General features: G+C 41.2%; 1 protein-coding gene across 9 annotated transcripts in view; it reads right to left on the bottom strand.

The window, feature by feature from the left end:
* ptprt (protein tyrosine phosphatase receptor type T) overlaps nt 1-12,339 on the bottom strand; it is a 258,730-nt gene that overhangs the window by 227,925 nt on the left and 18,466 nt on the right. For all 9 annotated transcript variants that reach the window (XM_069169709.1, XM_069169711.1, XM_069169713.1 and 6 more), the window contains exons 2-3: nt 2,816-2,976; nt 1,062-1,172 (exon numbers count right to left, since the gene is read on the bottom strand). In XM_069169709.1, coding sequence (XP_069025810.1) covers nt 1,062-1,172; nt 2,816-2,976 — 272 coding nt within the window. The remainder of the gene's footprint in view (nt 1-1,061; nt 1,173-2,815; nt 2,977-12,339) is intronic.

Here is a 12,339-nt window from a genome sequence, read left to right as displayed (position 1 = left end):
ATGTGGAACCAAAACTACTTTGTGTATTTAATTTGTGTACATTATTTTTAATCGTTACCAATACTCACCAAAAAAAAAAAAAAAAACATGGATTCAAAGCATTTCATAATAACATTCGATTTTTAGTTGCTGAAGGCCACTACTTTCTTACTTTTGACTTAATATTAGTCACATAGGTGCCTTTTCCAAAGAAGACATTGACGTGTCACAGTTGGAAAAGCACAGTTGTGAATCAACGATTAATTAGCGGGACACTAAAATACGACCCGAACACCTGAGCTGCTGCTATTGTGACAAGTCAAGATCTCTGCTGTTAAAAAAAGCTCAATATGTAATAGACAGAGCCTACTTAACGATTAGCGTGTCGTAGGAAGAAATGCCAGTTGCTGTTAGTTAAATGTTAGCTAAGGAGGCATCGGAAATTTGAGGGGGTTTTTTTTCCCGTCAATTCCCTTTAACCGTTACCTGACAATCATTGCTGCCCAGCACTTCTGAGACACACTAGACCTTTGTCACAGCAGACATTTTAAACAGGTCGCATGAAAATTACAGGTGACATTAATAACCTTTCTAAAAAGCAGCGCTCCGGTGCGACAACGTGAAAAACCCAAACGGCACAGGGGGCTCGTTAATCAATGATATTAGTGACGCCTGTGATTTTCCTGCTGTGGCATGTCATACTGTCTGCCATGAAAATGGCCCAAAGCCTTTGAAACCTATGAAAAACGACTCCTTCTCATTGTGGGACACACACACACACACACACAAATATTTCTCTGGGGAAACAATAAAAAAGTCAAACAGCACAGACAGGACCAGATGAAATATCAAATATTGACCGGGCCCTGACACATGACATCAACTCAACCATATCAAACAGGAATGAGCTCTCACACGATTAGACGACGGCCAAACAAGTGCAAGCCGCCTCTTTTAGAAATAAAATATAGCCTATTAAATGGATGCTAATAAAGCGCATTCGATCAATGTATCATGTATCTTCCTGCAGTAACGTTCACGCCGGCAATAGCTAAAAAGACCGAGAGCGTGTGCGAACGTACCTGATAGGAGTTGGGCCAGAATGTAGAAATGGCCAGCTCGGCCTTCACCCAGCCTTCGGTGACGGTATCAGAGGCGTTCCACACCGGGTTACCCTGAGCGCCTCCATTCACCTGCAGGCAGCCAGAAGAGACCAAATTGAATAAAAGAATTATAAAAGAGATTTAGTGGAAAAGAATGGCAGAGCACCTGAGGAATTTCAGAGACTAAAAACTGGAGGGTTTTACAGTCTTGAAGCTAAAATGAAATGCGTAATTTGTCATATTTTAAAAACTGGATGGCTTGTAAGATTTGAGAGTAAAACGGGAAAATTTCACAGTCTTGAAGCCCAATTAAATGTGTGATTTGTAATATTTAAAATCTGCATTGCTTATATTTACTGTTATACATATATATATATATATATATATGTATATATATATATATATGTGTGTACAGTTAAGCCCCAAATCATTCATACCCATGTCAAATTCACTTTACTTCTGGCTGGAAATGGCGTCACCAAGTGAAACAGGGTGACGCCATTTCTTTTTTGGTTTTTAGCCATGGTTTGTCAATGGACTCGAAAATCTACTGCATGAGCTGTTCTCAATTTATAGTTGATGAGAATGCTGCGAATTTTGGACATTTTCGTAAAGTGTATAAAAAAAACCTATACTTATTAACATCTCTGGCAAAAACAAATGTCTTCCAGTGTTTGGTCACTTGTTCAAGTCATTTACAGATGATGAAACCTACTTGGTCAAAAAAAAAAAAAAAAATCACTAGAGATGAACATTTTACGTGGGTGTGAAACATATTGGGCTTAACTGTATATATAGATGATTATTAGACAAGTAGCCTACGTCAGAGCATTTGTTACCATTAAAAGCACATAAACACCATGTTCAGCAATCACAAAACTCTCAGCCGAGAGGCCATTTTTACTCGTCAACACATTCTCACCTTATTCAAGCAGTTCATTACGACTCTTCATTCGTTCTTAAATCTTTTCATTTCTCAAATTCGGGCATTTTCTTTAGTCACTTCTCAGATCTGCGTCACGTGTTATCTTTTCCATCCATCTCTACATTTTCCAGTTTTGTTTTGTTTTCTTACCATCGCCTGTCCTTTTCACCTCCACCTCTCCATCCATCATCTACAGCTTCCTCTTTAAATTCTACCGAGATGTCCACCATAAATCATTCATTCTGGCAGGTTCAGATCTGCTTCTGCTCGACAACAACGAGACTTTACCGATGTAGACTTACAAACATGTGCCATGGATCAAATTCATGGCGATTTTGTTTTACTTATTCTAAGTTAGAATAAACATTGATATATATATATATATATATATATATATAAGCATAAACTATGGTATGATAAAGCATTCAATACACAAACACTGCTAACCCTACTATCAAATGCAGTATACGAGGACCAACTTGATCCCCATAATGGAATACATGATGCCTGTTTGTGTACCTACCTGTCAGTCATTCTCCTCTCACACACACTATGTAAGTGTGTGTGAGAGCGAATTCCCTTCAGGGCTGAGTTCATCCCTCCACGACAGGGAGAAGATGTCTGTTTGTTCGTTGGTTGACCCGACCGGTTCATCAGCTGCTTCCATCTGTCAATCTATCCCTCTCCCTGTCATTCACACACACAAACACACACTCTCACACACACACACACACACACACACACACACACACACACACACACACACACACACACACACACACACACACACACACACACACACACACACCTTGATGTAGACGTTGAGTGTGCCCGGGCTGGCTCCGTCCCGGCTGGACAGCGAGTACAGGAAGTCAATGCAGTGGGTGTCGTTCTCCTTCAGGGTGGGCATGTACAGGTGAGCCTTCTGGCCCGACGCCCGGCCGGACGCGTTCACCACCATAAACGAACCTGCGGGAACAAAAAAAACAAAGAAAAACAGGAGGAAGAAGAAGAAGGAGGTCAGACACGGTTTAAAATATCGAACATTACTGTGTCTGCGATAATGAGAGAAAAAAATGGTAGGAATTCAAAATAAAGCCAACGTGTTGGACCGCAGCTTTTAGTGGTTTCTATTGTTACAGGCCTTTACAGTAAAGGTCCAGTGTATTAGTCCTTGTATTATTCTATTATACATACCTAGTTATGCTAGTTTAAATTACATCAAATTAAACATTAGCATTAATATCATGTGAGAATGTCCTCTTTCCACCTGTAAAATCTAATATTTTCAGACTGGACTCTTTTGTACGATGCATGAATATCAAATGATAAAAAAAAAATCATCCAGTCGCTTTCAAGTTTCTGAAATAAAATAGATCAACACTTGAAAAACTGTTTTCATTAACTTTTGGGAGTTGTAGATCACAAATTAGACATAAATCGAACTTAAAAGACGTATGTTTTTGGTGTTTATGCTCTTTAGTGGAGCTGAATTCAAACACTTTTATGTTTCCGTCTTTTTGTATCGCATCATTAACGAGCAGGTTGCAAAACTCAGCGGATTTTTGTTTTTGTTTTTTTTTGTTTCTGCTTTGAAGCACAGAGGGAGGTCCAATCAGTTTCCAGGTCGTCATTTCTTTTCTTTTTTTTTGCATTACAGATGAACATGTTTCCCGACTGATTTCTTTCAACTTCTCACTGTGACGAAGACGTGCTGCATACGGAGTTTGTTAGACTAAGAACTGTCCAACAAACTATTAATTACTAAGTACAAAATGGTAGCTAAAGATGCTTAATGCAGAAAAAAAAAAAACACCTCGAGTTCCTTTATTCACCAGAAGTGTATATCAGCGTCCTAATGCAATCCGCAACCCCGGAAGGTTCTGAACCGAGACGTAAAACACATTTTCTCCGTCGGCCCGCGGTTTTAAATGTGTTTTAGCCTCTGCTTTATGGCGCGAGATGGAGCTTTTATGGGCCGGCCGGCTCCATTTGGCTCGCCGCCATCAGACCGGACCGAGAGTTGGAAGTGACTGGGAGACTATTTGGCAAGAGAAGGGGGAAGGAGGGAGAGACACTTAATCTAGCAGGTGTGACTGCGAGCCTCTGACAGTGTCTGTGTATGCGATGCTTGCTCAGGCTGCACAGGTGTGAAAGTGGAGTGAATTAATGTAGAAGTAAAAAGAAGAGAGAGAGAGCGATCGCATGCGGTGGACGAGCATCCGTCAGGAAAATATTTGGATTTTATGCCTCCTCTCTGCATACGGTTTCCACCGTATTTGTGTGTGTAATTGTGTTGGGACCGTCGATGCACATAAACTGATGAATCCACTCCTGCTTCTTTATTTCATACTCAATACCGCATTGATTGTGCTTCTGCTATTAATAACATGTTGCACGGTGTTATTTCCCAAAGTACATATTTAGGAGATTCAGAACGAACGATTTCTGCACAGAGGAGAATACAATTCGAATGTAAACACAACGGCAAAAGAAAGCTAGTGGAAAGTCAATTCGAATAAATAAATGAAGATATTAGAAATAAGGATTGAAATGTATTCCTCGTATTACTGATGTGGATTATTCCAAACGGTGCGTGGATATCATGACATTTTGATTTTAAAGGGCAGCGCGCTGACTTTTGAGGAGGATAGGTTGTACAAAAGAAGGAAACACACACACACACGCACACAATGAGAACATTTGATTCCCTGAGGTTAACTATAACCTTAACCTAACCCTAGTAATAATCTAACTAAAAAGAAAGAAAGAAAGAAAGAAAGAAAGAAAGAAAGAAAGAAAGAAAGAAAGAAAGAAAGAAAGAAAGAAAGAAAGAAAGAAAGAAAGAAAGAAAGAAAGAAAGAAAGAAAGAAAGAAAGAAAGAAAGAAAGAAAGAAAAGAACAAGACTATTTTCCACCAACATGTATATTTTTTATAGTGTACAGTCCAGGAAAACGTGTAACTTTCACGCCTACACAGGCCAAAACGTGTCCATTTCACGTGTCTAGGTTGTTTAACCAGGTCTTTTACTGCAGTGAACTGGGCCTGATTACATTCTCGCACACACACTTGCTTCGTAAAGCTCTTTGAAAAGGGCCTTCTTCCTTTTTTTTTAAATGATGTTGACTTGAAACAACCCGTGTTACCCGGAGATTCCTCTCACTACGAGAAACGTGGCGGAAGCAAGACGTGTTACAATGCACGCAAAAAACACGCAAAAAAAATGCACACGCACGCATTGAGCGTCATTATGGTGAAAAGGCAAGAATACAAAACAAACACACACACGCACACAAAATGGATGTCCCGGATATATTATCCCGAAGACCAATTTTCATGCAATGAGATGTCACTAACACTTGGGCAAGCGAGGCTTTCACTCGATCACACACGCAGTAACAGACACAGACGCACAATAACAAACGCACACAACCATCATTTCACACGTTGTTCCCCAGCTGAGAGGTCAGAGAGAAGCTATCTGTTAACGTGAGAAAAACTGATGAGTCTGTCTACCGTGACAACGCACACACACGCACACCCACACACACACACACACACACACCCACACACACACACACACACCAAAATAACTGGGTCAACCCAGTGCAACAAACGTTCCAGCACACACTGCCATGCGGGACCGGCTGTTTCTACAAATACTGTTGAGAGTTTGCGATTTTTAGCCTTTTTACTTTTTCCAAAGCTATCGACATCAAAGCGCTGCAGAAGCCAAATATTTTTTTTAATTTTAGCTGCTGAAGTGCCTTTAAGCAAATCATTTAACCGGCGCTGCCGTGATGGATCTGCAGTAGCAATGAGGATCAGGCTCAAAACAAATCTCACTCTGTCAAGATGAGGAATTAACACCTACATACTCGCCACGAGCAGTACGGAGTTAAAATAGTGTCTTTATTCACAGCGGGATTTATTTAAAACAAATTTAAATTAAGGTTGATTTAAATAACGCACAGATACACACACACCTGCGGTAGGTGTAGTCTGGCCAAAATAAAATGTAAAAAAGCAATAAATAAAATAAATTCTAATTGGGTGCGTTTTATTGTTTGTTTTTTGGAGTTTGTTTTTTGGACAGAAGTCACTGAGCATCATCATTTAAACGTCAACATGAAAGCTCAGAACAAAACCGTTTTGTCCAACAACATAATTGAGTATTTTCTGGCTAAAATAGGGACATTGGTACAAATGAGACACAAATTTGAATGTAAAAATGTCTCCTCTGATTCATTGAAAGTTCAGAGTGCAAACATAAACGTATAACTCAAAGATAACGCTGCGCTGTGTAGGAAAGGACAGATTTAGCAAGATTGCTCAATAAAAAGAAGAAGAAGAAGAAGAAGAAAAAAAAAACGCCTTGAGGTGCCAACGGCCTCGGGAGCACGCGGTGTAAATGCTCTGCAACACTTATGTGGTCGGCGAACAGCTCCGTACGCTGAGCTATTTGTTTCTTAGATGTGTGAGTGAAGAGAGAAAACATGGTTAACACTGAGGGGTTTTCGCCGATCGATACCAAAGGTGGGTCATACAGCTCAATAGTAATACAGGGCTGTTAACACACACACACACACACACACACACACACACACACACACACACACACACACACACAGGTCTGAACTCAAAAAGTCCATCTCACTTAAACATGACTTTAGTTTGTTAACATTTATTAGCATTTGGCATCGCTAATAAATAAAGCGATTCATTTCCAGTACGGCTGAACTAATACTTCACAGAGCAGAAGCTGAAGGTCTTCTCATGGCCTCTTTTAATCAAAGTAAGTATCATAATCTCGAAAAGCAAATACGTAATCGCTGGAGTGTTTAATAAAGAGAAAATACTGCATTCAAAATGTACGCTTCGCTTTAATACGACGATATGAAACGTTCATCTGAGCTCTAAAGTGAATGCAGAGAATCAATTATTTCTGAAGGATCATGCTTTTTAATTTCCAAGAGGGTAAATGTGTGTGTGCTGTTATTGTGTGTGTGTGCGTGTGTGTGTGTGTGTGTGTGTGAGAACGGTTGACCCTGGTCAATGGTATTACACGTGTTCTCACACACACACACACACACACACACACACACACACACACACACACACACACACAGTTCCCTCCACTGTCTAACGGGCCCTCTAGACCGCCCTACTCGAGATCACACTACCTGCCATTAAGTTGCTTCATATGTTCCCATAACTTCCTTTTCATCTTTTACTTAAAGGAAGATGGATATATGTTGTTGTTGTTGTTGTTGTTTTTTTATAATGTTTAAATTACACGAATTACAGATGAGAAAAGGAAGTAAGGGAAGGAAGCAAAGACAGAGAGAGAGAGAGGCAGGAGAGAAGGAAGGGAACGATCCATGAGCCTCAGCTGTGGCGCCGACGTGACTCACGGTGACGATGACGAAATAAACTGTCGGTTGGGTTAAAAAAATAAAATAAAAGATATGACTCATCATCATCATTATCATCACAAAGTTCCCGGCACAGAGGATCACCGGAGTCAGACACAAATATCACGTTGATCTTCGGCCCATTTAGTGCACCCACTTCCACCCTGAGGTCACACTGACACAGAGACACAGACAGACACACACACACACACACACACACACACACACACACACACACACACACACACACACACACACACAGAAGCATGCAGTGCTGGAACCCATATGTTCTTTGTCCTGAATGGGTAATGGCCCTGTAGCAGCATCACCATCATCATCATCATCACCACCACCACACACATACAAACATATGCATGAATCCCATTGGATCAAATCTGCACTGTATATATTGTCATATATACAGGTGCATATAATGCACACACACACAGAGTTATACCAACTGGGTATATCCTGTTTGCGGCTATTTCACATTTTGCTGTAAGCGGGCCGGCGTGTCTATTTCACGTTTTTGTCGTGACACCATAAAGAGAACACACAAACCAACGAAAGGTAGAATAGACTCGTTGCTCACATGATCAAATGTCATTTAAGCGTGTGTAACTTTTAACGCTTTCAAAAGGTGCAACTTTCACGTCAAAACGTGGCCGTTTCACGTTTTGCTGTTGCGGACCGGCGTGTCCATTTCACGCTTTGCACCTTTCCGTTAGGTGACTCATAAGAAGTTGCTTTAAATCCCGTTCTTCACGATTTACATTCTTTTGCCATCTCGATTGTCTCCAACGACGACAGCACGTGTTGATAACGCTGAGCTTTACGGCTGACTTACGTCCACCTTACGCAAATCTTTTGATTTTCTTTTTCTCTAAAAATCATCTCTCTACACCTTTGTCTGTTTTGTGGGGCTCGCTCACTGTGCCTCTCGTGTTTTTCATTTAAATATTTGGAGCCTATTTTACTTTGTATTTTTACAACCTTATTTCTATTCCATCTTTAAAAATCCTTTCTTTGTTCTCGTCACTCCTTCCTCTCCCCACCCTCCATCTCTTAACCTTGCAGTAATCTGATGAGTGGCAAATCAATAATTGAAGTGCCATTATAGTGGCAATGGGCTAAAAACCATAAATGCAAACAACTCTATTCATCTGTCTGAATGGGAGCACTAACTCCCCCCCCCCTTCCTCCCTCCCTCCAGTTTTTATGCCCTCCACCTTTCATCCCCGTATTTAAAAAAAAAAAAAAATCCATTTATAATCCATCCTTGTCTCTCTCTCTCCTTCCCCTTTTAAATTTCCTCTCCTTCAGTCTCTCTCCATCATCAGTGTCTTGTAAACACAGACACCTCGCCATTAGAGTGAAATTTACTTTCAATATGAGCCCCGAAGAAAAAAGCTTTTAAAGCATCAAAATCTAATTCATTTACTCCTATTACAGCCAAATGGACCAGGCGGTGTGTCTGACTGTGTGTGTGTGTGTGTGTGTGTGTGTGTGTGTGTGTGTGTGTGTTTGTTTGTGCGTGCCCGGGGAATTTTGTCACTCTTCGCAAACCTCGCAAATAGCTTCCATAAATGCTTTTTACAGTGGTTTACATTGCGGTTGGCTGGCTGTCTTCATTTGTACGAAACACAAAAGCCAAATGTTTAACACTTCGCCAATACCTGGTGGCAAAGGAGGGGAAAAAAACCAAAATGACAAAGCAAATATTGGCAACTTTAGTTGCGTTTGGTTGGTCGAACGAAGGATGACCATTTGGAGGATGAAGGTCCAATTACAATGTGTCCTGGTAAATAATACAAGTGGGATGTGTAAAATCGTCACGTAATTATTTCTAATTTTCACGTTATCTGCATCTCTCACAAACGCATCATAATAAATTCCCTGCACCCTGACCAGCAAAAAAAAAAATTTTTTTTTTTTTTTAAAACTTCTCATCTCCATAATAAACTTTTTTTTTTCTTTGTTTTTTACAAAACAAAACACGGAAGTAGCAACAAAGCAGAAAAGAATGTGCCGACTAAATCTCTCTTTAATAGATCAATTACATCCCGAGATTTTCTGTTGAAACACGACGTCGTTGCAAGATGTTCACAGAGTGCGATGTGCTCAAACGGTTCCCTGGGGGTCTCCGCTCAAAGCGCGCCGGGTTTTTTTTTTTCCTTTTTTCTTGTGTAGCTCTTAAATCTCTCTTTCATTCTCCTTATCGTGTGCTTTGTGTCTGTCGTCTGTTGGATTAAGACGTGCTCCGAGCTCCGAGCCAGAGATCTCTTGCTGTTCTGAGAAGCTCGGGTATACATTTGGAATATTTCGGCTGGAGTTTTTTTTATAAATCAGAGCGATGGAGATGTGATTTGATGGCGTAGCAGAGACTGTATATGTCCGCGTGTGGCCTGGAAATGTCTATCAAGCAGCTCCTGTGGCTGTTTTCTCTTTGTACTTTCGTCTCACTGTTGTGTCAACATTTTTTTTTCTCCCTCATAATCCCACTGCGTCTTTAAACTCTTGTCATAACAGAGTCGCTGAATAGCGATCAGAACTTAAACAATGGAAGCACATTTACAGGTGCTGTAATGCGGCTTTTATTCTTCAATAAAGCGCTGCGTTTAAGAATTGGTAATTAATGCCGAGGGTACATAATGTATTCTACAATATATGTGAATAGCCTCGAGCAATATCACGTTATGTAAGTAGAGTTTATTTGCTTTAAAAAAAAAATGTAAACGTATTAATTAAGAGATCCAAGTGATGCTTATTTGTTAAGAAAACCAATCACGGTCAATCTTGAGCGGGCACGGAGCCCTTTGCCAAATAATGTTGAAGGGGGAAACATGTTTTGTTGGAACGTTTCCACATGGGGACGAGCCTCGGCATTAAACTGAATAAATCCCGGCAAAAGACCAAAACTAAATTTGAAAAAGCAAGCACTTTCGTACATGCGTTACACGAGCCGCATCTTTGTTTCGAACTTGCAATTTTCAACGTGTAGCTTCCCGGCTTGAAGATCGTTCCTTCGGGGAACAGAAGTTACAGTCGTCAACCGGTTTACACCAACGTTGTATCCAGTGAGCACAGACTACATATTACGGAAATAAGGTTTATTTGTAGTCCAGTTCAGTCTCTATGTTGGGTTTACAGGCTCTGGAAGACGAGTACAACTTTCTCAAGAGGTCCAAGTCAGGAAGATATCGTTGGAGGTCAGAGGTCACAGGTTCAAAAACTGGTTGTACTTCGAAGATCCGTAGGTAAACACAAACACCTCAGCAAATGCTGAACTTGACTTCACCACATATCTAAATGCTAATTAGGCTTTCGGGTTGGAATAATACTTCGAATGAGAAACGGTGTTACAGATGTGTTGTTAGCTGCTAGCTGCTCCATCTGAAGCAACCTCGGCACTTTTCAACACGTCAACAAAATGACCACGGATTGATCCGTCCGTTTCCGTGCGTCAGGTGAGGCGTGTGCATCCCCTCGATGCTGTTAATTAGCAGACTAGTTAACAATTAGGAAGACTTTAAATGGTCAATATAGGAGCTGTCAGTCAAAGCACAGTATAAGTCCTAATATAATTCTGATAACTTAAACAATATTTTGTATTTCTATTCCAGATGTGCAACACCAGTACTTCCCGGTAAATCCATCAAAAGATTCACGTGATTATGTCATGAATAGTTTTGTAAGGCTTTTAGCAATTTTTTTTTTTATCATTTGTATTGAAAGACATGAAACACGCTGCACACACACACACACACACACAGGTAAGACTCCCCCGTCAAAATACAAAAATAGAAAACAGGCCAAATGTGGAAATGTGCTTACCCACGCACTTATCGGTGTGACCGCGGAGGCTGTTCATTGAGTTTTTCTCTGCTGTTAAATAACAAAAGGATGAATGAGGTCTCTCGTACGTGTGCCCGCGGGCCAATGGGAGGCTGCTATAATCCTTTCCTAATAAGGTGGTAAAGACACGGAGATTGCCATTATTGATCGGAGCCCCTCAGGAACAACCTCTCTGTTTCCGCATTGATCGGTAATCAATAGTGAGCCTTCAAGTCACACACACACACACACACACACACACACACACACACACACACCTAAACCCATACAGTAAATCCCTGTGCTGGATTTGATCCATCGGTACTCTAAATCCCAAAAGCCCTCGCTGTCCGGGTCAAAGGTGGGTTTGACCTATAGGAGATCGAAGACCGAGCATGTGATCGCTGACACAAGAGACAATGGATGGCAGGTCGTCTCCTTCTTTTTGATCTTCCCCAGGCGTCCATCCGTCTGTGTGTGCGTGTGTTTGTGTTGCATTGATTGGTTCGCCATCAGCACCTGTCTTCCATTTGTTCTGTTGATCACAGGAAAGCGGCCATTTGCAATTTCACTACGGACCTGAAACTTGAGCAGCAGCTGCACATCACGTTGTTGTTGTTTTTTTGTCAAACTCGGTAAAATCGGCAAAAGATACCTTCGGAAAATGCTTCAGAAAGCATCCGGCAAACGGGACAACGAGCCAGGCGAGGTGTTTTATTTTTTTGAAGTGGCTTTCAACGTTTCAAAAGAGGCCGAAATTCAATGTCCAAGACGGAAAAAAAAAAGGCGCCGCAGATCGAGGTCACAAGCAGGCGGGCTTTATTTGACATTCACGGGGTCGTGCACCATAAATTCTTCCCTCGGCGTCTGATATTGTGCCGTATACAAAGGACTTGAACTGTGGCGCAAAGGGGGCTTTTGGACGTGACGACAAGTTGCAAACACGGACGTTTCTCGCCCGCAACAACACAATGAGCGTTGCTCCCAACTCGCCAAGTTTGAGTCAGTTCAAGCTGAAGGGGTCCCCGCTTTGACACCAGCCATCGTTATCTCTGCAGACAGGAAATACTTTGAATGGAGTGG

Source organism: Embiotoca jacksoni, unplaced genomic scaffold, assembly GCF_022577435.1.
Source record: "Embiotoca jacksoni isolate LCO1_2020_lvr unplaced genomic scaffold, fEmbJac1.0.p SCAF_46, whole genome shotgun sequence".
In the NCBI taxonomy this organism is placed as follows: Eukaryota; Metazoa; Chordata; class Actinopteri; family Embiotocidae; genus Embiotoca; species Embiotoca jacksoni.
The sequence above is the reverse complement of the archived record's forward strand: the minus strand, read 5'-3'. Positions and strand labels throughout refer to the sequence as shown.